The 27,570-nt window shown below is 39.9% G+C and overlaps 2 protein-coding genes across 2 annotated transcripts in view; one reads left to right on the top strand and one right to left on the bottom strand.

Moving 5' to 3' along the window:
* LOC143554592 (uncharacterized) overlaps nt 1–27,570 on the top strand; it is a 171,850-nt gene that overhangs the window by 133,684 nt on the left and 10,596 nt on the right. The gene's annotated exons all lie outside the window — the stretch shown is intronic.
* LOC143554612 (uncharacterized) lies at nt 1,509–5,159 on the bottom strand. Its single transcript, XM_077044333.1, has 3 exons — nt 5,025–5,159; nt 3,911–4,320; nt 1,509–2,802 (listed from the first exon to the last, which is right to left on the bottom strand). Exons 1-3 carry the CDS (start codon nt 5,091–5,093, stop codon nt 1,674–1,676), a joined length of 1,608 nt encoding a protein of 535 aa, XP_076900448.1. The 5' UTR covers nt 5,094–5,159; the 3' UTR covers nt 1,509–1,673.

Below are 27,570 nucleotides of genomic sequence, written 5' to 3'. Positions count from 1 at the left end.
GTAAAAAAACTCACGAGCCAAGCCCGAGATTCAGAAAAAAAAAACTTGAAACAAGCCAAAGCTTAAGATATGGTAATACAAAACAAGTTGAGATCAAGCCTAGTCAAGCTCGACTCATGTACACCCTGATACTAACTCTTTTTTTTTTTACTATGATACTTGTTGAAATTATAATATTTTGTTTCCATTGTTAAAATGTATTGTAATATTTAGCATTTTTGTGAAAAGGAATAGAATACAATATTAGTTTTATATGTATTATTGAAGTTGAAATTAATATCTCTATTAAAAGTTAAAACACATATGTGACTTGAAAATGTTAAAATGTCAATAAAGCCTGGAACTGACAATACGGTAAAAAGAAGCAACAGTAATAATTTGGCACCCACACAAGCAAACCAAATCATACAACCTACCTACCTATTTTTTAACAATTAAAATGTTAAAAAACATGTAGAAACCAAATGGCAGATGGGGTAAAAATAAGTTTGGTCCCAAGTAAACCGGTTTCTGACCCGACCCGCTAAATCTAAGCATATCACTTTAAAATCCGATTTGAAACCAATTAACCGATTCTAACCTAAACCGATTTGTTTGCCAAATCGGTGATCAACAAAGTTGACCAAATCGATTAGGTTGATATTCCGAACCGGATTAGTGGCAAAAAAACATAGCACCGCATTTTAAATTACAGTTCGGCTTTTTATTTTTTTTTAAATTTATTTACTGTTAGATGTTAACGGACTTTTGTAAACTTAACCAATTGTATATGCGGTTCGGTTGCTACATAATTTTGTAAACTAAACCTAATCATCTATCATTTTAAAACTTTTGATAGAAGCCCGTGATTTTTAAGAATAAAATAAAAAATACCAGTTCATAACGGCCAGTTTGGTTTGTCGCTTCCTAAACTTTAGTAAGCGGTTTGATCAACAATTTTCATCAATACCAGAATACCATTAGTAGGGGTGTGCGTGGTGCGATTCTGTGCAGTTTTTGGTTAAAATCGAACCAAAAATCAAAACTTCGGTTTTTGGAGTATTTGAAAGTTGAAACCATTCGGTTTCGAGTTTTCTGTTTTCATTTTGATTTCGGTTTATTCAGTTTTTGTCATTTGATCTTGAAAACTTTAGGTCAAAAAAAGGTTTTCAAAAAATATTTAATTTGGGTATAAATAATTTTTGTTATTTGTAAAATAATAGACCATTAAACATTTTACCAAAAATATTTGAGTTACATGTTTATTAAATTCTTATAAATTACTTAATATAAAATAAAAAAAAATTAGGATTTCAGTTCGGTTTTTTCGGTTTTTATTATATGCAAAACCAAAACCGAAACGGAACCGTTAGTTCGGTTTATACAAAAACACAAAACCAAACCGTCAGTTTTTGTTTATGTTCGGTTTTTCCGGTTTGGATTTTTCTGTTTTTCGGTTCCGGATTGTTTTTTCAGGTTTTTGCACACCCCTAACCATTAGTAACCATTAACCAACCCCATTAATCATATTTACTTCAAATCATATTTTAAGTAACCAAATTGTAACAATAATACTAGCAAAATAACCCCAAAAAAAAAAGAACAAAAATCTCCAAGCTTTTTTCCCATAATCCTTTGTACAAAAATGACTTCCAAAATTATTTTATCACATAGCCTTTCACCAGTTATGCACATCAACAGCTCAAAGCTTCATACTTGACCGAAATCGGGCTGTTAAACGCGGACTGCGACAACAACCCCCCAACAGCCGCAATATCCCTACAAAACACCCCTTGATACACTTGTGCAGACGTCGCGGTTTTAACTTGTTCTTGATGCTGCAACTGCATTTCTTGCTGTAAAGCCACAGACGCCTTCTTTCGCTCAATTTCCGCAGTCTCTTCATCCAATATTATTCCCCTAACATTAGTGTAACCCCTTTGAATCAATCTGTATAATAATAAACTAGACATTTTGGCTCGGTCTTTGATCGCGTCTATATCAGGTCCATCAGTAAACTCACACCGGTCAATAAAAGTAATGGATTTATCCGGTTTATGACGCAGCGTAAGTAACAAATGCGCTCTTTCCAATTCGGACCGTGAACACCCCCGTCTCAACCCGATCAACGCATAATAATCCACATTCCTAGTTTCACCCGAAGCGATTCGGTGTTTTAGCTCTTGACTTTTGGTAGCTAAACAACATAGTTTCCCGGGGACTTCACGGTATTGAATCGTTTGTCGTTTCCATACCGGGCCGGCTAGTTTACGGTCACGTAGGATCGAGTTGTATAGTAACTTTAAGTGTTCTAAATCGTGTAACGAGTCGGGAAAGCAACGGATGGATTCGAAGAGTGAAGCTCGGGTGGTTAAGGCGATAATATTTGATGGATCCAATGCTAAGGTTCGGTTACAATCCGATATGGCCTCAGCTATCCTACCGGACGATTGATACGCTGCAGCGCGGTGCATGTAGCACTCTGCAAGGAATCCTTGAGGCGCTAGGCGTCTACTGTCTACTATTTTAGTAAAATGTCGTATTGCTTCGGTGTGTAGACCGGCTTCTAGTGCGGCTAATGCGGCTGTTTTTCGACGGACTAGGAGCTTAATGTGACTAAGGAGGTTGCAAATGCTTTCGAGTTCGGTACGTGGTGGTGTTTGGGGGTGGTTTTCGTCGGTTGAGAACGAAAAGCTGTCGTCGGTCCAGCATATGCTTTGGCGGCGAAATGCGGCTGACGCGAGGCGTTTTCCGGTTTGAAGAAGAGCCATGGCATCCTCCATTAAGCCTAAGTGGCAACAAGCTTGGCCTAAAACAAGATACCTGAAATTTTACAGAGTTGACTCGGTTAGAACTCACCTCACCGAGTTACAACTCGTTTTAACTAATACAAAAATTATTCTCTAGTTAATTAAATATAATCAAAGAGATTTGAGTTTTTCGACGGGAAAATTACCAAAATAGACATTAGCAGAAGGGGTCGGTCGCTAAACCGAAAAACCGGTCCAAAACCGAGAAAACCATGAAATCCAAAGCAAAATAATCGAACAGAAACAAAAACCGACAGTTAGGTTTTATGAATCATAAAACGGGAATTTCGATTCAGGCTCGGTTTTGGGTATAACTTGAAAAAAAAAACAAAAAAAAATTAAACAATACAAGCCGGTTTTAATTTATAAAAAGTAATAATTAATAATAGTTAAATATATAGTTCGAACCCAAATATTTTAGCCCAAATATATAATAACTGATAATCTATTAACTAACAAAGCAATTTAGGCCAAATTCATTGTTTTTGTCAAACTTTTAATTATTGACTGAAATTTTCAAGCACAAATGGTAAACCGAAACAAAACCAAACCATAACCAAAAATCAAAAAACCGAAAAACTTGAATAAAAAAACAAAAAAAACAAACAAACAAGCCTATTTTAATTTATAAAAAAAAAATAATTAATAGTTAAATATATAGCTAAACCAAAATATTTTAGCCCAAATATATAATAACTAATAATTTATTAACTAACAAAGCAATTTAGGCGAAATTCATTGTTTTTGCAAACTTTTAATTTTTGACCGAAATTTTCAAGCACAAATGGTAAACCGAAACCATAACCAAATATCGAAAAACCGGAAAAAGCAAAACCAGACAGTTTTCAAATACTCAAAAACCGGCATTTTGGTTTTTGATTAGGCTTAAGCCCAAAACCGAACCGATTCACGCACACGCCTATAATTCAACTTTATTTTAGTAAACTCTTGGTTAACACAACAATGTCCATTTTGGTAATTTTCCCTTCAAAAAAAATAAACTTAACCATGAAACATTAATACTTATTATGAATGATTATTACTTTATTAGGCTTAATAATCAACAAGCTAATCACTGCATAATAATCAAGATACATTGAAATTAAACAAGTCAAAATTACCTCCATTGACCTTCTTTCACACAACTCCTCCCAATCCCATTCCTAACTTTCCTCTTCAAATCCGAAACCGAAAAACACTTAAACGACAAAACTTCATCATCGTCCGACGCCAACAGCTTAACCCGCTCCCTACACAGCTGCTGGGACCCATCTAAAGAACCCGAAACCGACGACGAAGTATTTAAATCATCAGAACATGTTTTAAGACTCGGTATATAATCCTGCAACATATCAGCAATGTCCTTGTATCTTTTTAACCGTAGAAGTGATCTCGCTTTTAACTCGAGAGCCTGCTCGCATTTAGGCGATAATGCGAGTGCTGCTTCGAGTAGATTCAGCGTTGCGGTGAGATCAAACTCGTTCAGTGATGACATTAACGCTCTCGCGTCTTTAATGTACCGGTCAACTATCTGCAAATAAAATTATTCGTTATTTAGTCAAAATCGGTCAAATTTTGGAAATAAAATTTGGTGTGTATATGTATATTTGAAAAATTATATATAAATTTTAATCTGGTTAATTTGTTTTAATCACGATTAATCACTAGTCTCTGCCAACACCCGACTAGTGGGTACGGTACCCCACCAGCTAGTCGCAGATTAATCGTTGTTTAGGCAAAATCAGTCAAAATACAAAAAATTATATAAAAAATTTAGTGTATATATATATATATGTATGTATATATGAAAAAATTACATATAAATTTCAATCAGGTTAATTTTGTTTGATGGTAAGTGGAATAATGGTTTTAAATACTGGCTAGTCGCAGATCAATCGCTATTTAGTCAAAATCGATCAAAATTGAAAAAAAAATATATATATACATGTATATTTAAAAAATTAAATATAAATTTCAATCCGGTTATGACCAAAACATTAATAAGATCTATTAATATTATTTTAAAACGACTTAGTTTTACTATTAAAAAAAAGGCTAAATGACAAGCTTGTTGCTCATTTGTTTTTATTTTCGATGTAAACATTACTTTTTAATAAATTTTAATAAATGAAAATTAGTGTATTGGAAAAAAATGTTGTGTAATGTGTAATATTTTGCAAATAAAATTTTACAATGAATCATTGATGAATTGCATTATGAAATGCAAAGTAATACCTTTTTGTTGGTGATCCACCAATGCTTCTTTTCAAGAGAGTTATAAGGAGGAGATGATACTGCTACCATTTTGTTATATTAATGTTGAAAGAAAGCTTGCATAGTAGTAATATTAATATAGAGAGAGTGTGTTAGAGATATGAAGAGGTTTTAAATGAAATAGAAGGTGTAAGTAAATAAAGTGACAGCTGTGTATAGAAATAAAGGTTTTGATATCCTTATATATTGTGGCTGGCATGGCACCATACATATTATTCTCTCTCTTGCTGACTTATTATTATTATTATTATTATTATTGTTGTTGTTGTTGTTGTTGTTGTTGTTGTTGTTGTTGAGTTATTGGTGGGTTATTATAGAGTAATGATCTTACTTATTATGATATTGTATTTGTATTAATGATGATATAAATTGTGACTTTCTAAATTACTATGTTTTTGAAGGTTGAAAAATGGTTAAGATACACTTGATTTAATTAACTCGGTTTTGTTATGATCAAGGTTGAGTCAAGGCTGACTCGTTAAGTTTGGCTCATTTAATTTTGGATTACAGCTATTAACATTTTAGATAAGGCGCGTTTAATGTTTGAATTCCAGCTTTTGTTCATTATCCGGTGTAATTCGCCACAAAAGATTCCGTCACTACTGCATGTTTAACAACCTCTTACGCTGAGCTGTGTTAATGTTGTTATATATGAATCAATCAGCATGTTTTTAAAACTTATTCATTAAGATCTGATTTTTAAATAACTTAAAAACATTTTACCGCTAACAAATTCAAACTTAGGTTTTCATGAAATTATTAAGAGACTAACATACTGCATACATCCATTGAGTTCTAATAATTCATCGAGTTAACCCGTGCCATGACAGTTTTATTAAAACTATGTTGAGACTTGCCAGAGCTCAAGTTTCAAATCGGTTTAAACTTTGAACTTGTAAATCGTGTTATTAACTTTGAAAGTTAATTTCTTGTTGCGGATCTTTTTGGATTAATAACATATTTAATCTATTTAACCTCATTCGTAAATCATTAATCTTACACAATCTTTTTACCTTTATGTTAAAATCTTGTTTTTCTCATTAATGATTAACCACAATAATGAAAATAATTAATTTTATACCGTCCACATTTATACATAACAACCGAATAAGTGACTGAATAAGAAATACTTAAATATTTTTTTGGGTTAAATAGAAGACTTTATTAGTCTTTAGGAATCTTGTAAATCACATTTTGACTTATCTTATGTTGTTTAAAGCAAAATGATTCTTTTCATGGTTTAATCAGACTAAATTCAGCAAATTGTTGTCGTAACTCATACACATAATCAAAAAGTCATCCGGTTAAGTTAGTAAGTCTAGCAGGTTATTACCGGCTAAACCGGTAACCTATCACGGGTCATCTCATGTACTAGGCAAAGTTGCTCCCACGGGACGCAAAGGAAACATATTTCAAAGATCTACTCTATTTACAAATTTACCAATTTGCCCTCCTAATTTAACTAAAAAGTGAGACGTTATAGTCACGTAGTTAAGGAAGTTTACATTATTTTTGTTTTCCAAAATGTGACGGTTTAACTAATAATGTGTAGTTATTATTTATTTATATTATAAAAATGTGATAGGTGAATTTGACTAATTGGATTAAATTGTGGCTCCACACTAAGCCCTATTGCGCCTGAGCTTCATGGTGTCCTCTACCGTAATGGTATTTAACGCAATGTTATGTTGAGGTGGAGTTGGGTGTGAGCACACTACACACAGTCTTAGACCAACTTCATGAGTGGATTAACTTATATAAATCGTGTAAAGTTTTTAAAAGAAAAATTGGTATTCATGTTTATAAAGATGAGTTGAAAAGAGACCATGTGTTGGTAATATTAAAATTGAAGATGACGAATAAAAGGATGAAATATATAAATGTGTTATGTGTATGATGTATCGTCATATATAAATAGTAGCCTGCCTGAAGAGGTAGGTCCCAGCAGAGCCCAGTTGGACCCGCAAGACTCACCTTGAAGAGGGACGTCTGCGCAAGGACCAACAGGTTCCGCAGGACCCACCATGCTCAGAGATGAAGACCTTACGCGCAGTACGCCAACTGTTCCCGCAGGGAAAGCCTCCCAATGATGAAGTACGCCGCCTGTCCCCGCAGCTGCGGATACAAGCCATCAGGGAAGGCTACCCGCACTAATAGCAAGGCTACACGCACAAGGCACTAACTCTCAATAATTCAGTATCACCTGAAGGAATGAGCAAGGCGGGAATACTCCCGCCCAAATGAGCCAGTCCGTATGCTTCTGGAAGATCTTTTGTACTATACCTGCCAAGGTATGGACAAAATAGACAAGATCTGACCAAAGCAGCCCATGAACCAATCACAGGGTGACAGCTCACCGACAACAGTACGAGGAGGAGCATGCTCTAGTACTGTTTGTCACTATTAGCCGCTGCCTACTCACCAACCCTTGTCGTGGCACGCACATAGCCTGCAGTTGGTGGAAAGGGAGCAGTACACAGCCGGCCTTGTCACTATCAGCCGCTGCCTACCCACCAACCAGCATGGCACGTGCGTAGCCCATAGTTGGTAGAACAGGAATATTATACAGCTGGCTGTACCTGCTTGGAAACCTACCTTCGGCTATAAATACTCCAACACCTTGGAACAGTATCTTATCTTCTCTAGCCATCTCTCTTTATATACACATATTCAGAGCAATCTAGTCTGATTCTCACGCCGGAGGGTGGTCCCAAGGAGGAACCCCCCCCCCCTTCTCAGTGACGAGCTCACGGTGTCTGTTTTGCAGGTCATCAGAATAACCATCTCTGCCGGACCTAACCCTCGTGGGAAACATTACTTAACCCCCAGATTATCCATAATCTACTCGGGGTCACCTAGTGTTTCTTCATTGGCGCCATCCGTGCATAAAAGCTAGAACTAATTCTCAGTTTTTTCAAAACTTCTGAAAAAATGGTTAACGTTACTCCGGTCCCAAGGCCAGTAAGTGACCAAGAAACCCCGGTAACCACAACCCCAGCTACTGGGGGGAACACTGGCGGTTACACAAATTTTACGAACACTACCCCGGTTACCCAAGCCGGGGCAAGTGCAGTAAACAATATTTCACTGGGGTTAACTGATGCCCAGTTGGAGAAACAGACGAGGCTCCCTCGCCAAACACTCGATCAAGTTAAGGCGTGGGCCGAAGCACGTCAGAAGGAATTCCAAGCTGAGTTGGATGAACGCTTGCGTTCACTCCAACAGGCTGACGAATTCGGAAGCACTCGACAACAGCTCAACATGAACAGTGAGTGCGAGTACTCGGACGATGATCGGGAGGAATCCGACACCGACGCAAACCCTCGCCACAGGGCGAAAGGGAAGCGTAAGGAAACGGACTTCCAACCAAAAAGGAATTTTGGAGAAACCTTCAAACCAAGGAACGCAGGGGGAAACCCACGTGACTTCTCCAAAACCTTTAGACCAACTGCTGCAAATGCGGGAACGTCCAAGTTTGCAAGGGACATTGCGGAAGCAATCGCCCCGAGAAGTGCCAAACAGATGTCCAACATCGGCACTTATGATGGTATATCCGACCCAGACGATCACTTGAACAGATTCATAGCGGGGGCAACCGTCAGCAACTGGACGGAACCCACGTGGTGTTATATGTTCCAGATGACGCTGGTTGGAGCGGCCAGGGCGTGGTTCGATCGTTTACCGGTCCACCACATCTATGATTGGGCGGACTTTCAGCACAAGTTCAGCCAACACTTCAGTCAACAGAGGAAATATACTAAAGAACAGTGGACGATCCTCAACTGCGTTAGAGAGGATGATGAATCTTTACTAGACTTCATCACTCGCTTCAACTCCAAAAAGCTGAGTCTGGGCAACATAAGTGAAGATCTTGTTCGCGCCGCTTTCATCCAGGGCGCCGAATACCCAGAGCTTATCCGCACGTTGACGGGTAAGGACGGCATGCCATCCACATGGGATGCCATCATGACGGCGGCCAAGCGCTTTGCCGAGACGGAGAGGCAACTGGGTAGGGATCTTCCCCAGAGTACACACCTCTACACGCAGAGGACCAGAGAAAACAATGTTCGGACCGCCCGGCAGAACAAAAAGAGGAAGCTAGGTATTTGGCAGTCAAGGGTAAACTTTGACACCTCATCCAGCTCTCGCCCTCTTGTTGGCGGAAGGGATAACACGCACCCTTCAAGCCGAAAACACCGGTGGACGCCACTCACCAAAAGCGTCACGGAGATATTTGCCACCGAGAAACTCCCATGGCCAAAAGCTCCAATGATCCGGCAGCGACCTAATGCGAATCAGAGCAAATCCTGTGACTTCCACGGGACAAAGGGTCACAATACAGAGGAGTGTACATCCTTGAAGGATATTGTTGAAACATTCGTCAAGGATGGAAGACTTGCACACCTTGTGGCATCAATCAAGAATGGAGGAAGGAATGATAACCGGTATAAAGGCAACGAACGAAAGCCCGTTGACATCAGCATCCACATGGTTCATGGCAACATCAGAGGAAGAAAAAGACGAACGACAGAACCATGCGCATGGAAGGAAGCTGAGGTGCGCTTCCCGCGAGTGCCAGGAGGACCCAGCAAGGAAGGCCCTATCGTCATCAAAAGCCAGCTGGGGCATTACATAACTTCCCGCACTCTTGCTGACAACGGCGCCTCGTCAACGGTTATGTACAGGCAGTTCTTCGACAAGCTAGACGACGAAGACAAAGAACGCCTGGAAACGGTTTACGCCTCAATGGAAGGGTTCGACGGCAGCACAAACACCCCCCTGGGTATCCTATCTTTCCCCGTCATTCTCACGGACGGGAAATACTCCCGCACAGAAGACGTGGACTTCGTCGTAATGAGGAAGCCACATCACACATACGACATTCTCTTCGGGAGAGACGGGATGGCAAGATTCAACGCCATGGTATCTTCAGTCCACGGCATGATGAGATGGCCAACTGCTGAGGGTGTAGCGATGATCACCGGTATCCCCCAGGTATGCATCGCATCTGTCTCATCTAAACTCAAACCAAATATGGCTAAACCAACCATCACCGAACCCGAAAAATGGGCCCTCAATGGCAAATACCCTGACCAGGCTATTACAATTGGCCCAACAATCACTGATCCTACGCGCACCTTGCTCAAACGCTTACTACAGAAAAACGCTGACATCTTCGCGTGGACACCAGCTGATATGACTGGTGTACCTCGAAGTAAGGCAGAGCATAAGCTCAAGTTTGACCCGGCTTTTACGCCAGTCATACAAAAGCGCAGAGTAATGGGGGCGGAACAAGCTAACGCGTGTAGAACCCAAGTCAAGGAACTCCTTGACGCGGGCATCGTACGCGTTAGTAGATATCAAACATGGGTTGCAAATCCCGTTATGGTACCGAAGGCTAACAAACAATGGCGCATGTGCATAGATTTCAAAGATTTAAACAAAGCATGCCCCAAAGATTGTTACCCATTACCCGAAATTGACCTCAAAGTGGATTCATTAGCACCGTTTCGCCTTAAATGCTTCCTTGACGCATATAAGGGGTACCATCAAATCCACATGGCTGTAGATGATCAGGACAAAACCGCATTTCGACGCCCGATGGCACATTTTGTTATCAAATGATGCCATTCGGACTTAAGAATGTAGGGTCCACATACCAACGCCTGATGGACAAAGAGTTTCATGCCCAAATTGGGAGAAACTTGGAAGTCTACATGGATGATTTGGTCATCAAAAGCCCTGAGCCAAAAGCGATGTTGAAAGACATCGAAGAAACTTTCAACACGCTCAGAAAGATAAACATGAAGCTCAACCCGAGCAAGTGTTCCTTTGGGATGGAAGAAGGGAAGTTCTTGGGAGTCATTGTTACTAAAGATGGCTTCAGAGCGAACCCTGAAAAGGTCGAAGCCATTATCAAAATGGAATCACCTACTACCATCAAGCAAGCCCAGACACTGAATGGACGCCTAGTCGCACTTAACCGCTTTTTGTCAAACCATGCGGATAGGTCGTTCCCATTCGTGTCAACATTGAGAAACTGTTTAAAGAAAACGCACTTCCGCTGGACACCAGAAGCGGAAGCAGCTTTTCAGGAAATTCGGTCACGTTTGATCGAACTCCCAACGCTCACAGCACCAGAAGCGGGGGGAGGAATTAATCATATACCTTTCTGCCACAGATAGAGCAACCGGGGCAGTCCTGCTAGTAGAGCGAAAAGGTATCCAGATGCCTATTTACTATGTTAGCCGTGTCCTAACAGACGTAGAAACCCGGTACTCCACCCTGGAAAAACTAGTCTTAGCACTTGTACAGGCTTCACGCAGGCTAAGACGATATTTCCAAGGTCACCCAATCACCATTCTCACCAACTTCAAACTTGCAAACGTTCTAGGCAAACCCGAGTTATCGGGACGTCTAGCCAAATGGGCAATTGAGTTGGGGAAATATGCGATAAAGTACAAGCCAAGACCAGCCATAAAAGGCCAGGTCCTGGCCGACTTTATTGCAGAAGTCCCCGCTTCGCGGGAGAAAGAGTGCCAGGAGGAGGCTCTACACTGATGGAGCAGCCAGCAACGAGGGTTCAGGCGCAGGGTTGAAACTAACCAACCCAGCAGGCCAAGAATACACTTACGCTATTCGACTGGATTTTCCAAGTACGAATAACGAAGCCGAGTATGAAGCATTCTTGGCCGGGCTGAGAATTGCGCGTAAAATGGGAGTGAAAAACTTGGAAGCCCACGTGGATTCCATGTTAGTAGCCAACCAAATAAACGGAACGTACACAGCCGTGAACGACACAATGGCCCTGTACCTCGCACAAGCAAAAACCCTTATGCGCGATTTTAATGATTGTAAAGTCATACACGTCAAGCGTAGCGAAAACAAATCTGCGGATGCGTTAAGCAAGCTTGCATCATTAGCCTTCACCCATTTGGGAAAGGACATCCGCATTGAACTCCTTGAAGCACCATCAGTCCCGCACAAGGAAATTTGTGTCATCCAAACCGGCACAGAAACGTGGATGACACCGATAATAAATTACCTTGCAGCGGGTATACTACCAGAGTCAAAAACACAGGCAAGAAAAATACGTTGTAAAGCATTAAACTATCAACTCATCGATGACATCCTTTACAGACGTAACTTTCTTGGCCCACTCTTAAGATGCGTGGACAACCAAGATGCTGACTACCTCCTAAGGGAAGTACACGAAGGCATCTGTGGAGTACACGCAGGTCCACGCGCTGTTGTAGCTAAGCTAAACAACGCGGGATACTTTTGGCCGGGGATGCATACGGATGCGCTGGCATACATCAGAAAGTGTAGGTCTTGCCAGCTCTACGCACCCAACACGCATCGCCCGAAGAATGAACTTGTTCCAGTCACCTCTTCATGGCCATTTCAGAAGTGGGCCATCGATGTGACAGGCCCATTTCCTACAGCAGCAGGAAACGTTCAGTTCCTAGTGGTAGCCATCGACTACTTCACCAAGTTGATAGAAGCAAAACCCTTAGCCAAAACAACCGCAAAACATATTAAAAAATTTATTTGGGAATTTATTATTTGTCGTTTTGGACTTCCACAGACTTTGGTGAGTGATAACGGCACCAACTTTGCTGACAAGAAGCTACAAAAGTGGCTGGAAGAACTTCAAATCACCCACACCTTTACCTCAGTGGCACACCCGCAAGGTAACGGTGAGGTGGAAAGAGCAAATAAAAGCATCGTCGAAGGCATAAAGAAAGACTCATGGAACACAGATCCGGCTGGGTAGACGAAGTTCCACACGTCCTTTGGGCAAACAGAACGCTGAAAAAGGCTAGTACGGGAGAAACCCCGTTCAGCCTCACTTATGGCACTGAAGCCATGGTCCCAGTCGAAATTGGTTTGCCCTCACCAAGGGTCTTGATTCAGCCAGAAGACAATGATGCGGAAAGACGGTTAGACCTTATGCTAACCGAGGAACGCAGAGACTTAGCCGCAGCGCGTGAAGAAAACTACAAGCGACAAATGCAAAAGTACTACAACACGTGGGTAAAACTCTGCAACTTTAATGTAGGAGACTACATATTGCGTAACAACGAGGCTTCAAACCAAGAGCGCCCAGGAAAACTGGCACCGGTCTGGGAAGGACCGTACATTATCAAAGAAGTTTTGGGAAAAGGCGCATACCGGCTCGAAAGGCTCGATGGCACTCCTATCCCAAGAACATGGAACGGAGCTCAATTACGCAAATGTTACATGTAGATCAATTCCAAACTTGTAAAGAAAAGGCCTAGAGCCACTTCTAATGGAAATGATTCTCCTTTATCACATTGTGTTGATAGCCTTACCTTTATACTTATGAACTTCCCACACTGATATGCCGGTATTCACCGCATAAATATGGGAAGAAGTAAGTCGTTGCGTGTGGAAGGCGGCAAAACCCGCATAAACACATAAAACGGTAAAAATTTCTAAGAAAAAGATAAGGAAAACCTTCACGCAGGTCAGCTATAGGTGAAGTTTGGTCATCCCAATAAATGAAAGTGACGGTCCTACCCGCACAATCATGATAGAGGAAACTGGACATTAACCTATTGACAACCGCGCGTCGAAAGGTTAACTTATTCAAAACACTTAGAAAATTTCAAAGGAAAAGATGAGGAAAACTTCAACGCAGGTCAGATATAGGTAAAGTTTAGCCATCCTACTAAGTGAAAGTGACGGTCTTATCCGCACAATCACGAAAGAGGAAGCAAAACTTTAACTTATTATCTGCCACGTTGAAAAGTTAACTTATCTAAGTACTCAAGAAATTGCTAAGTTAAAACAAAATATGCGCGAAATAAACAAGGCAAGGCATTAACAAATAATCTTTATTCCATCAACATTCAAACATTACAAGAATTGCTGGGTACATACCCGCATACAAGATTAGAAGTCTATACAAACATAAAAATCTACTCTAATGGTGGAAAGGGATCTAAAGTATCAAGCTTCAGGACCACTCCCACTTGGACCCGCACCATCAGTAGAGTGTGGCGGTTCAAGGAAAGCTTTGAGGATAGCTAGCCCATCATCAGCAGCAGCAATCTCGTTTACCTTCTCCACCACCGGATGCGGGAAGGCGGCATACTGATTCAGTGCTTGGTCATACGCAGCTTCAGTATCCACATTGTAAAGAGGGAAGTTGGAAGGCGGAATGCCTTGTTCAACAAACCCTAGACCAAGCAGGAAGCCAGCCTTTTCCCCATCCTCATGAGAAGCGTTGAGGGCAGCGCTCATCGCATCGTCATATGATGTGTTCGTGAACACCCGATGCACAACCTAAAAAACAGAAGTATATCAAAAAATCTTCTAAGGAAAAGCGTAAAGAAATTGTGAAACTGCGCATACCTGAGACAACGCTTCTCGGAGAAGCCATTCCTTGGTAACCAGAGCCTCCTGGAGGGCAGCTTGAGCTTCATTACGGGCGCGTTCGGCTTCGTTCTTTGTAAGGTTGGCAAGCAACACATCTTTGGCTGCAGCCTCTTCGACGCCCTTTAGCTTACGCTCAGTGTGGTCAAGCACCCCCCTCTGGTCCAAGATCTCTTGGAGCTTCTTGGCATCTTCCATGGCCAAGGCACCATGAGCCTGCTGGAGCCTCTCTAATTTGGCTTTAAGTTCCTCATTCTCGATGCGTAGAGGCTCAGCAGCAGCTTCAGCCTTGGTGGCCCTCTCGGTTGCGTTCCGTGCAGTTTCCTTAGCCAACCGAAGCTGTTCATTAACAGCTTGGGCGGCCTTGGAACGGGCCTCGAGACGAGCCTGAACTTCAACCTCAAGGGCCTTGAAGGCCTTCTCCTTCTCCGCAGCAACGGCGGAGAGCCTCCTGTTCTCCTCCCGAAAAGCCCGCGCCTGAGCTACTTCTTGGATACGAGCTGCCTTTAACTTGTCGTTTTCACGACAAAGCAGCTCGACGCGCGGCTGCATCCGGGCTACGAGAATGCGGAGCTCATTTGTCAACCTACCCTCCTGGTAGCTTGACATTGCTTCCCCCAGCGCCCCACTTGGGGCGGCGTGGCGCGCCCACTCGACGCATTCCACAGGCGTCCGAAGGGTTGTTCCTCGGCGGATGTTCCATCGTGGAACATACACTTCATTGAAATCCGACACTGCAAAAGCAAAAAGCAATTAGGAAAAGATGATAAAATAAAATAATAAAAGGCCAAAATAACCCTACGCACCTGTAGGGTCGACGACAGGCTTGTAGCCGCCAAACCCATCACCCGAACCTAACGGATATCCATCCAAGAGGTCAGGCAGATGGGAAGGAGGCAGAGATTGGCTTGACGCCCCAACCCCGGACATACCTGAAGGACCGGCCGTAGTCGCCGGCGCCGGAGGAGGCATAGCGGAGGCCGCCGTGGTAGAAACCAACGGAGGTGAACTCACCGGAGGTGAACTCACAACCGCGGCCGCGGCTGTGGAAAAATCCACAGAAACACTCACCGCCGGCTCAGTGAAGGAATCAGTGAATATGGCACTGACAGCCGGCGGAGACGTCGTCACAGTTGGAACAGTTGGCTCAACCGGGTGAGCAATTGAACCAACAACTGAAGCAGGCGCAGTCGCCTGGGTCATCGCCTCAGGTAGGTTGACCAAACCTACCGTCATGGGACCGGAGGTGCTCCTCCCCGCTCCACCCTGGAATGCGGTAGCATCCACGCCTGCACAAAGAAGATATATAAGTATAATGGCGGAAAGTTATGCAGTTAAGATAAAGGAAGTATACTTACGGGTCCTTTTGAGCTTGAAGGAGCGAACGGGCGGGGACGAACCCGATGGAGCCGGCCTCTTCGTACCGGTCACCGTCGTTGTCCTGGGCTGCTCGGAGGTGACAGCCGTTTCAACCTCCAGAGCAGTGGTCTCAACACCACCCGGGTTCCCCGCCGCCTCTTCACTCTCGGTCTCCGACTCAGACCGGTTCACCTGGTCGGCAGTGGAGGCTACCTTCGCCTTGCCCTTCCCGCCAGCAGCCTTCTTCTTCCGCGCAAGAAAAGGACCATCTGCGGATTCCTCATCAGAAGATGACAAGATTAGAGGAATTCCAGCAGAGGTTTCAGCATTCAGAGGGCGAGGGTTAAATAGTCTTTTACCTGGCCACGTGGCGCTCAGTATTTCGTGGCCTGGCGGGTAGGCCTCCACAAACCGATCCGCAGTCTGCGCAAGGATGGGCAACTCGTTCTCGTCAAGAGCACGAGTACCCAACCGAGCGGGACCGTCAGCTTCCCGCGGATGCAGGAGGGACTGCAAGTCATTTCCCTCTGAAATAAAAAGAAAAACAGTTAGAAAAAACCTTAAATCAACAAAGAAGACGGAGCATACCGTAAGGGATAAAGTTCAAACCGTATTCAAATACGATGGGAATCTGTGACGCATCCGCCCCAGCATCCTTCCACACCCTGCTCATACCGAGCATCACTATCCCGGACTCCGGAAAGCGGTAAACCGGAGTCTGGATCCGGGAAATCTTGGAGAACCATTCCGCCTCCTGGTAGTTGGAGGTGTGAAGGCTGGGGAGAGCTCTCCCGTTCTTAAATGCCATCGCTATAGGGACGACGCGGGCAGAGATGTAAAAGAACTCCCGCTTCCAAGACCGAATACTGCGCTCGGTAGCGCAGATCTTCAAACCCTTGACCCGGGTGACCAGGGTGTACCAGCCTTGGATGCACCTCTAGGAGTAGAAGGTCATCAGGCGGTCGACGTGGGGATCCACGCCAAGAATGAGGCACACCCACTCAAAATGGCGGATCTTGGCGATCGCTATTGGGTGTACCTCCGTCAGGTGCACACCGTGTCTATCCAGAACACGGTATACAAACTTCGTCAATGGGAACCTAAGAATCCCATAGACGAAGAAGGCGGCATATACCCCTATTTTGCCCTTGGGGGCATCGTACACCGTCTGGTGTGGCTCTGGAAACTCAGGCTCGAACGGCTCGAGCATGAACTTCCGGACGATGTACCGGTAAAGCTCGATGGGAAGAGCACACTGGCATTCGCCAGCAGTGCTCTTATCGTCCTTATCGGACGTAGACGTCGGGTTCTCGACATACAAGTCAGACTCCTCGACGGTAGCTTCTGGATCATGAGTAGACGACATGTTTTGGAGGTAAAGAAGAACGATTTCAGGAGAATGCTCGACAGAAAGTTAGAGTATTCGCCGGAAATCGCTTAGAAGATGAAGAAGTGAAAGTGTGGATTACCATGAACCCTCTCCCCCTTTATATACTCATCGCAATGAATGCGATGAATTTAATGCGGAGGAGAGAGAAAAGAGCTGGTGCAATGAAACTATGACACGTGGAAAAAGCAAGCTGGCAACAGCTGTTGACGGGACGCGCGCCGTAAAATCCGCACCCACGCGCCCGAAAAATCGAGCCCACGCGCCTGAAAAAGCGTCTGGAATGACCATATACTGTCACGTCGTCATAACTTCCTGCACGTCCTGAAACTGTCAGAAGAAACCGTCAGACACTAACGTCCCTTCAACAGTCTGGACTGTTCTTATCCTTTCACCAACTGTTCGAATTTCAAAGAAATTCAAAAAGATTCAAATATTCAAAAATAAGAGGGAATATACCCCCTTACCTGGGCAACCAAGTAACTATAAGACAGGTGCGGGTACAGTGTCAAGGCAAAACCCTTCACATACTTAGCACCCGCAGGGAATGGACGCCAAGAATACCTTGGAAGTAAGATAACTATAAGACGAGTGCGGGTACAGTGTCAAGGCGAAACCCTTCACATACTTAGCACTCGCAGGGAATTGAAACCAAGAAGGATCTTCTGAGCCATGCTTGCGGAAAGGGAAATAACATCCTCGCATAGCGGAAACGTTGAGAACTAGATTGTTTGAAGCTCCAGGATGGAATTGGTTCTTTAACATAATTGATCACTATGTTTAAAACTACCAAAACCTCGTGGAGAATCTACACAAGTGAAACTCAACGCTCCTGACTTGCGAGGAGGTTACACACCTACCCGCATCATACCCAAAGATCAAGCAGAAAAGTCGGGAATTTCTGCACGTGACATTAGGGAAACCGCGAGAAGAATCCCCACGGACAACCTTAAAACTAAATCCTTTTCAAAACCCCTTGCTTAAGTCCAAAGTTCACCTCACTTATTAACAATTCATGAGAAGAACATTGGACTGGGGGACTTGAAGAGGTAGGTCCCAGCAGAGCCCAGTTGGACCCGCAAGACTCACCTTGAATAGGGACGTCTGCGCAAGGACCAACTGGTTCCGCAGGACCCACCATGCTCAGAGATGAAGACCTTACGCGCAGTACGCCAGCTGTTCCCGCAGGGTAAGCCTCCCAATGGTGAAGTACCCCGCCTGTCCCCGCAGCTGCGGATACAAGCCATCAGGGAAGGCTACCCGCACTAATAGCAAGGCTACACGCACAAGGCACTAACTCTCAATAATTCAGTGTCACCTGAAGGAATGAGCAAGGCGGGAATACTCCCGCCCAAATGAGCCAGTCCGTATGCTTCTGGAAGATCTTTTGTACTATACCTGCCAAGGTATGGACAAAATAGACAAGATCTAACCAAAGCAGCCCATGAACCAATCACAGGGTGACAGCTCACCGACAACAGTACGAGGAGGAGCATGCTCTAGTACTGTTTGTCACTATTAGCCGCTGCCTACTCACCAACCCTTGTCGTGGCACGCACATAGCCTGCAGTTGGTGGAAAGGGAGCAGTACACAGCCGGCCTTGTCACTATCAGCCGCTGCCTACCCACCAACCAGCATGGCACGTGCGTAGCCCATAGTTGGTAGAACAGGAATATTATACAGCTGGCTGTACCTGCTTGGAAACCTACATTCGGCTATAAATACTCCAACACCTTGGAACGGTATCTTATCTTCTCTAGCCATCTCTCTTTATATACACATATTCAGAGCAATCTAGTCTGATTCTCACGCCGGAGGGTGGTCACAAGGAGGAACCCCCCCCCCCCCTTCTCAGTGACGAGCTCACGGTGTCTGTTTTGCAGGTCATCAGAATAACCATCTCTGCCGGACCTAACCCTCGTGGGAAACATTACTTAACCCCCAGATTATCCATAATCTACTCGGGGTCACCTAGTGTTTCTTCACTGCCCGATCCATAAAAACCTCTCCTAGTCCTTGTTACCTTTCTAGAGTGGAGCTCCTAGTTAAGGTGTTACTCAAAACACCGAATCACTATTGGTATTAACACATTAGATTTATTTTCTTCACCAGTCTTTAAAATAACAAATATTTTCACGACACGTTAAGTATATTATGCACACTTTTTGTACACAGTAAACATATTTTGTTTAGAAATATAAAAGTTTAAAACATTATTTATAAAATTACATGACCTAAGAAAGTGATATTCAATATATTGTTTATTTATTATTCATTTAACTAGTGACAACAAGGGCAAAACGGTGAATTCATGTGAGCATATCTTGAAGGCAAGTAAGTATGAAAAAGATAGGCTTATCTTGCAAGGCACAGGAATCACGCTTTTGTTCATGTCTTTAGCAAATGGTCATGGGTAGTAGGAGTATTGGTATTTAATCTTTACGTTTTGGCCTTTTGCTTTTTCTATCTATAAATCATCATTGATATTCACCAACCCTTTTCATTGAATAATTAGCCACTATGTTTTCGAATGCCCGAGTTTGATTGTACACCGAGGATGGTTTACGTTTGTTCGAGTTAGAATGCTAGATTCCTGAACGATCTGTGACGGTGAGTTGATCATTATACTGTTTGTTTATTTTATTTTTACCGTTTGAAATGACAATAGAGACATGATATTGATAGATTTATTGAAATGCATTTGTTATTGTGTAAAAAAATAATGTGTCTTTAGATATAAATAAATACACTTTAGGTCATTACTTTTTTAAGGATTAATTTCATATATGCATGCATACAAAAAAATTATAGATTTTCACTTTTGATTTTTGATGGCATCGATGATAAGCAAGGGATCCGAACCAAACCGCCATCTCTCCTATTTCATTATCTCGACGACAAATAATCGAACAGTCGAATAGGTAAATAAAATCGGAAGTTAAAGACGGGAATATATGAAATTTTAAAGTTTTTGAAAAATAACAGTATTATGGTTGTTTATTAAAATGTTTTTAATAAATTAAGTATATTTGATAACTTAACTATTTTGTGAGGGTATATATGATAGTTTTAATTTTTCATTAATGTATATGATATATTCCTAGTTTGTAGTTGTATATACGAAATTGTCTTTTTTTAAACCAAATTAACAATTAATATTGGTAATTTATGTCAATAGTAACTTGACGAAAATAATCGTTATAAATTTTCAATCGACTTTACTCACACCTGATTTACTTACAGGAATGAATATTTCCTCATTTCACACATAATCATCCATGTAAGTGGAGTCTCCGAATCTTTGCAAATCTTTAACAATTAGTAAGTTAGCTCGTTTTTTTTGCAACAAAAAAAATAGCGTTACAAGTAAAATTGGTTAATTTATCAGTTATAATTATAATAGTAAGTATTAGTTTGAATAAACTAAAAAGTCTAGAAAAATAAAATGATTTTTGATATTATTATTTTTCCAAAAGAAATCAACCGTAGTAGCGTGAGAATCACTTTCAAATAGTCGTAACACTTGTTATCCATATTACCCGAGTTTGAATCTTTTTTACAATAGTTTCACACATATTTCAAAGCAAACACATTAGTTAAAACCATAATCTTAGACCCTTCTAATAAAACTAATACTTATTATTATAACTATTACGATATAATTATAACACTTAAAAATATATAACACCAATATAATTTAAGGGGAACATAGAAAATGAAAGGAATGAAAGGGAAATAAAGATGGTTGATATGTTATACCTGCTCTCTACAATCTCGTGAGAGTGGGCCCACCTAGCCGTGCCACGTCAGTAAATGCTTGTGACCACGTCACCATCGTGCCATGTGGAACCATTACCCATCGAGCCTTTCACCCGATTATTTTTATTATTATTATTTGCTTACTTTTTAACAAATTATGAATGCATAGTTGTGAAGCATTTGTGTCCCACTTTGTGTGCACCTTATAAGAGCTATGGTGACTTCAACTACATCCATTAAATCACAAAACCTACCTCAATGACTTATTAAAAATTCATCTTTCTTCTATGGTTAAATTTCGTACAATTAAATGTTAAAACTGAAATTTTTCAGTCGAACTTTTGTATTTTGGATTAAAAATGTTTTTTTTTAATATATTCGGGATCCAACACTAAAATACGTTAAAAAATTATGTTGGTTTTTCAAAAAAGACACTTTTGGTCTTTTAGTTTAACTATACTGACGTTTTAATCTCCCAATCCCAACCTTTGTATCATTGATTGACATTCTCTCCTTTCTCGACGAGTACAACGACACATATCATTGCCCTAGTTGTTGCACCAAACTTAAAACAAGAACCATGTTGAACGCTTCCATCTCATACCACTCTACACCGACAAGGCCTTGTCGACAACTAAAAATACATTGAATATCCATTATGGTTATAAAATTTATCTAGGTTACTAGACACCAAATATGTCATAGAATACCAATTATATATTTCAAACATTTAATCTTCTAAATTAGCCCCCAAACATGACTCTTTTGAGTTTTGACAAATGATTATTTATAAAACTAATTAAAATACATATTAATCTTTCTAGTAGGGTTTCCGTGACTTGCAATTTGCTTATTTTTTTATATTTCAATTTCACCACCACTCATACTTTAAACAATATATATTTTTTATAACCAATTTAATTTTTATTAAGTTTGACCGGTCTCTGATAATTTAAGTTCGTTAATTTAAAAGAAAACGTTGAAAACAAAGTTGGTGTAACCTATACGATTGTTAATATCTTTTTAGACATATCATCATGATATATATATTTTTTCTCTTTCATTTGTTATAACGAGTATTAGTATCGTGACGAACAACCGAATTCCCTTTGCATCTCGGGAAATAGTCCTTACTAGTTGTATAATTAAAGGTTTAAAACAAACTATAGTATAACAAAAGGGGTGTTGTGCTTGTACACTTGTACCACTGTACAAGCACCTACAGCAGTGTGTAGGCACTAGGTAGAATAGGAGGGGGTGCTTTTGGACTTGGACCACACAGGGAGGTCTAAAACCTTGTACCTAGTCGAAGTAGGTGCCATCTGTCATGACAGCTAAGCCTATCCGAGGACAGATGTGGAACCTACATGGATAGCAAATTCAAGAAAAGGATTTTTTTGTAGGAGTATTCTAGGGACATCCTCACCCCCTAAACGTCTCGTATAGGCCTATACAGGGGGACCTATACGTCCCGTATAGTCATATACGGGATATAAAGGGTGTCTCTAGTAAGACTCTTTTTTTTATTAATATAAAAAATAATAGAAAACTTTATTTAATCTTAATCCTGATTAGCTATTAATACTAAGTCCTTTCTAATGTGGTGTAGTTGTAAAAAATTTGAGTTTCTTAACGAAGACCCAAGTTCAAACCACACTAACAACACTTTGGAGGGGGCATGGGGACTCAATGAACGAAGACTAGGATCTTTGTGATCTCCAGTTCGATCCTAAGGGTGTCCGGGTTTTACCACCAGTGAGCCTTCGGGCAGGTGGGTTTTTCCCGAAACTGGAAATAACTTTGAGGCGTTTAAGGGCTCCAAACGACTGGGTAGGGCCAGCTGGCGGTGGCCTTTTGACATTGGGTCACACCGTATGGAGCACCTAAGCAATTCTTTTATTTTCTTCTTTTTTTTTTGAACGGTTAGTCGGTTAACAAAAACAAATTTATTACTTGAATGAAGAAACGTTACAAGCAAGGTATTCGCAACAAACCACCTATTACAAGAGCAAAAAACACCTAAGAAAGACTCTTTTAAATATTAAACGTAAACTCACACCACGTTCCCGTGTTAGCGTGAGGATTTTCCCCATATTTCTCACCCACAAATAACTAAGGGTCTTGGTTTCACCGATCACGTTATTCAAGTTAACCAGTTTTCGCACGAACACCACTGCATTTTCCCCGTATTTCTCACCCATAGGGTAACATTCTACTTCAAATTTTACAAGCATTATAAAATAAATGTTTTGAATTAGGGTGTACCTTTGTTAATCTGTTTGCACGACACATTGACATAGCTATATGCTATATATAAGCATCTTCTTTACTCGTACGAAATTTTGCACCCAAAAGAAGTAGAAGTAACTTCATGTCTTCATTTTGGGTGAAAGGTACATCCATGCATTAAAAAGTTGTACTTTAAGCATGAGTTAATGTATTTTTCACACGCCCAATGAACAGTGGGAGGCCAAATCCAGCAATGTAAAAGTTGTAAAACTCAATTCAAATATGGGACCATGATGATATATTGCTTTAAAACTTTTTGAGTAATGTTATTTCATTATTTTTTTGAAACTTTATGTTTATACAAAGGTGTAGATAGAGTCCTTATAAGTTATAACCATGTGTAATGGTTTAATATAAAAGTAAAAACAGATCGTTTTGGCAAGTGAAAATGTGAAATAGTAAAATAAAAACTTTTAACATGAAGCTTAACCTCTATGGATTTATCCTAATTCATATAAGTAACTAGTATCAAGAATCAAGAGGCATTTTCAAAACTATTTTTTTAACGACTATAATATACAATGAACCTAGTAAAAGCTAGGCAAAGAAAAACCAATGGTTACATGACAAGAATTGGATTTTTATCCACTCAATCTAACTAACACTACATTTTCTATCTCTATTTGTTATCCACACAAACAAATATATAAGAACAAAATCGAAGATGAGATATCTAGTTATAACTTCATTTGAGAAAACCACTTTGTTATGTGCAAGCCAAATGAACCACCACGCATATATATTGATTCCATGAATAACGTTCCTCATATTACTTATAGCTGGTAAAGCAGGGACGAAACTTAACTAGGGTCGGGGGTGACCCAGCCCCCCTCGGTTTTTTTGCGCGCTAGTGTAAATTAACCCCTTTTCGCTCGAAAAATTGTATACGTGGTGTAAATTTACCCGTTTTTGGCCGAAAATTTGAAACCCCCCCCCCCCCCCCCCCCCGACAAACTTGTTCAAGCTTCGCCACTGTGGTAAAGAGTCAATCCTAATCGAGATATCGAAAACTAACAAAACTTGTAACGGGGGCACGTCAAGACACTTACCAATGGCGATCCACACTCTACTCGCAATCACACGTCAAAACTAATTTTAACCTCTATGATTTTACCCCCCTATCATATATAAAATGAAATAATGTACTAGAATTAAAATTTTGAAATTGCCTATATAAAAATGACCTCCCATTATTTGTATGATAAGTAATAATGTTTTTAGTTTGGAAGATTGTGAAATAACTATCCCATTGAATTTGGAGGTCATTTGTGTGGAAAACAATGTTGACAAATAGGGTTAAAGAGAGGCCATGAAAATGCTAGTTGGCTTAGACAATCAATTATTTTGGATGTTGAATTCTATCTATGATTTGGAGGTTAGCAGCTGCCTATTTGAATTTGGTGTCATTCCACATTATTGGCATATGAAAAACGTTTTTAAGTCATTTTCAAACCTCTTAACCCCATCTTTCTTATGCGCAAACACATGTTGTGTTTTGGCTTCTTTTCATATCATATTAACAACAATAATGTGCAATGTTTTGAGTGTTTAATACACTATTGCTTGATTTGGAGTTACCAACTTAAAGTATAGTTAAGTTTTATTATTATTTTTTTTCTTCCTTAAAACAGCTCATACACTTATTTAATCTACTTCATATCAAGACGTGACCCCTCGACCTTTAAGTGAGTGTAGAAGAGGATAAAGGAACAAGATAATTTTTTAGCGTATAAAGAAATATATATCATTGATTTCATTAATTTTAAAGTTAACATGAACTATAGATAGTTAATATAAAGTTAAATATGGATAGAGTGCTAAAACTATAACTAATACAAAATTAAAAACGTTTTGAAATGTACAAGAGGAAATACGGGTATTGTTTGACCTCTCATTAAATTAAAAAAAAATAGTTTTTATCATTTTTTTAATCTAATAATCTTAAATATATTTTCACTTTAAAAATATATCTATTTATTTATGCCAAAAATAATTTAAATAAAAACGTATTCTCTTTTATTAGATCTAGCCTTAGCCTTGCTACAATATATAAAAAATACATGTTTTAAAGAGATAGAATATTGTACATTATTAGTTACAACTTACAATGACCCGTTTAAACTATTATGATTAAGTTAAACCCACTACAACGATGCACAAAACTATTTAGTTTTGATTAGGTTTTATAATAAACCTAGAAGCACACAGCTTCCCATCCATCAATAAATTGTTAGGGATAACAATTAATGAATCATTAGGTACAAGTGTACAACATCCAAAATTAAGGGAACCAAACTGACTGTTGTGCAATAAAACTATGTAATATCTCAATAGCACTATGTAAAATCAAAAATGAGATTTGATGAGGGTAACACCAGGTAAACAAGTGAAACAAAATTGTTTTTTTTTTACTTATTTAAACTTAAAAACCAGACGACTTAAAATAAATGAAGAGATGAGATTGAATAAGTACTCAATAGCTAGTTATCTAGCTATTGAGGGGTTTAGTGATAAATGCGTGTGTCTTACAATTAAATGATTATGAGTTATAGTCTCACGTGAGAGATGAGTTAAAACAGATGGAAATAAGTTTTAGCTGTTAAAAAAAACAAACCTACTGAGGTTTATGAATATATTTAAAGTGGTTGATATAAAAATTAATCACATGTTTTACCACCATAGCATCATAGGATTCCGTGGAGTTGACCTAAATATGTTAGTTGCCGTTCATTGTAAAATTAATGATTTAATAATTATTAGATCCCCATTCATCCAACTAAATTTATGTTTGTTTTGTGGATCATTATTTTTTTTGTATTATTAATAGACAAGGCGTGACACGCAAAACAAATATTACAACTAATGAAAATAAACTAATGGGCTAAATAATATTGTTTTTGTGAACACATGCGCACTTACCATCTAAATATAACGTAAGACATGACTTGTCAGAGTTTATGACCATACAACGATAGAACAAGTGTTACAAGAAGAGTTTTATATTCAAATGATATTAGATAAAGAAATAGCAAGTATTTATTTTATATGCTAAATTATTGGAAGTTAATCTTGTGTCATAAAAAATGTTTTAAAGTCAGTTTTGAAGAAAAATGAAAGAGTAAACTGTGGTTTTCGTCTATGTGATTTGTCAAAATCTGTGGTTTTAATCCAATGGTTTCAAATTTGTGATTTTCGTTCTTGTGGGTTCATTTCACCTGCAATTAAACCCGAATTCATTAACTCCGTTAAGTTTGGTCGTTAAACTCATCAGGTTACCCTTCATGTGAGGGGCACTTTTGTCCTTTTTCCCCAAATACACCTCAGCCCCTCACGTGAGGGGGCTTGCGAATTACGAATGGGTTTATTTTGGGAGAAAAGGACAAAAATGCCCCTACGTGAGGGGCACACCGATGAGTTTAACGATAATACTTAACAGGGTTAATGAATTTGGGTTTAATTGCAGGTGAAATGAAACCATAGGGACGAAAATTGCAAATTTGAAACTACTGAACTAAAACCGCATATTTGGACAAGCCATATGGACGAAAACCGCAGATCACTTAAAATGAAAATTAAAGGAGTGTATTAAAAATGCTTTTAACAGTTTTACCTTTGGAATAATTATATATAGTTTTTTAAGTTTTGTAAGTTTATCTAGTTGCTTGAATTACTAGATATCAAGACTTTGAGAGTTTGAGTTATAGTATGTTAAGGAAGTTATTTAATATAAATAGATGTTTAGGGTATGTAATTATTGCCAAGAATTATGTTATAATAAACAGAAAGAGTCTATTTGGGTTGAGATCAAATTCTGTGTTCCTATTATTCGGCTTGATTTCCAACATAATCTCCATCTGAGATTCACTTTAATCAACGATTTTGGTTGCTAGATTCAAAGGTTAACATGTGATTATGTGAGCCCGAATAGTCGAATACGGTCATACATATGTGTCCTCCTCACATAAACACCATTCAATACATAACCAACCCACTTGTGATAATTAGTTATAGGATATATGATAAGAATTCTGAATTATTCACGAGTTATAAAGAACATATTAAAGTTTATTCTTTTTAGACACTTAATATATTGTATTAAGGTTGGATTACATGTAAAGTGTTGATTTAGTGGCTTTTAAGGAATATAAAAGAGAGCTTGAGTTTGAAGCTAACCAATTAACATATGCTGCCATATGTAATAATGCATGGGAATCAGATGCAAACTGAAAATGTATATATAAATATAATATGTAAAGACTAAAGTTAGTTGAGGTTCTAAGATATATATTATTATTGTATTAATTCGAATC

This window comes from Bidens hawaiensis, unplaced genomic scaffold, assembly GCF_021521415.1.
Source record: "Bidens hawaiensis isolate Kalapana, Puna unplaced genomic scaffold, B.hawaiensis_p1.1 tig00017762_1, whole genome shotgun sequence".
NCBI lineage: Eukaryota > Viridiplantae > Streptophyta > Magnoliopsida > Asterales > Asteraceae > Bidens > Bidens hawaiensis.
Note: the sequence above shows the minus strand (reverse complement) of the source record. Positions and strands in the feature narration are given on the sequence as shown.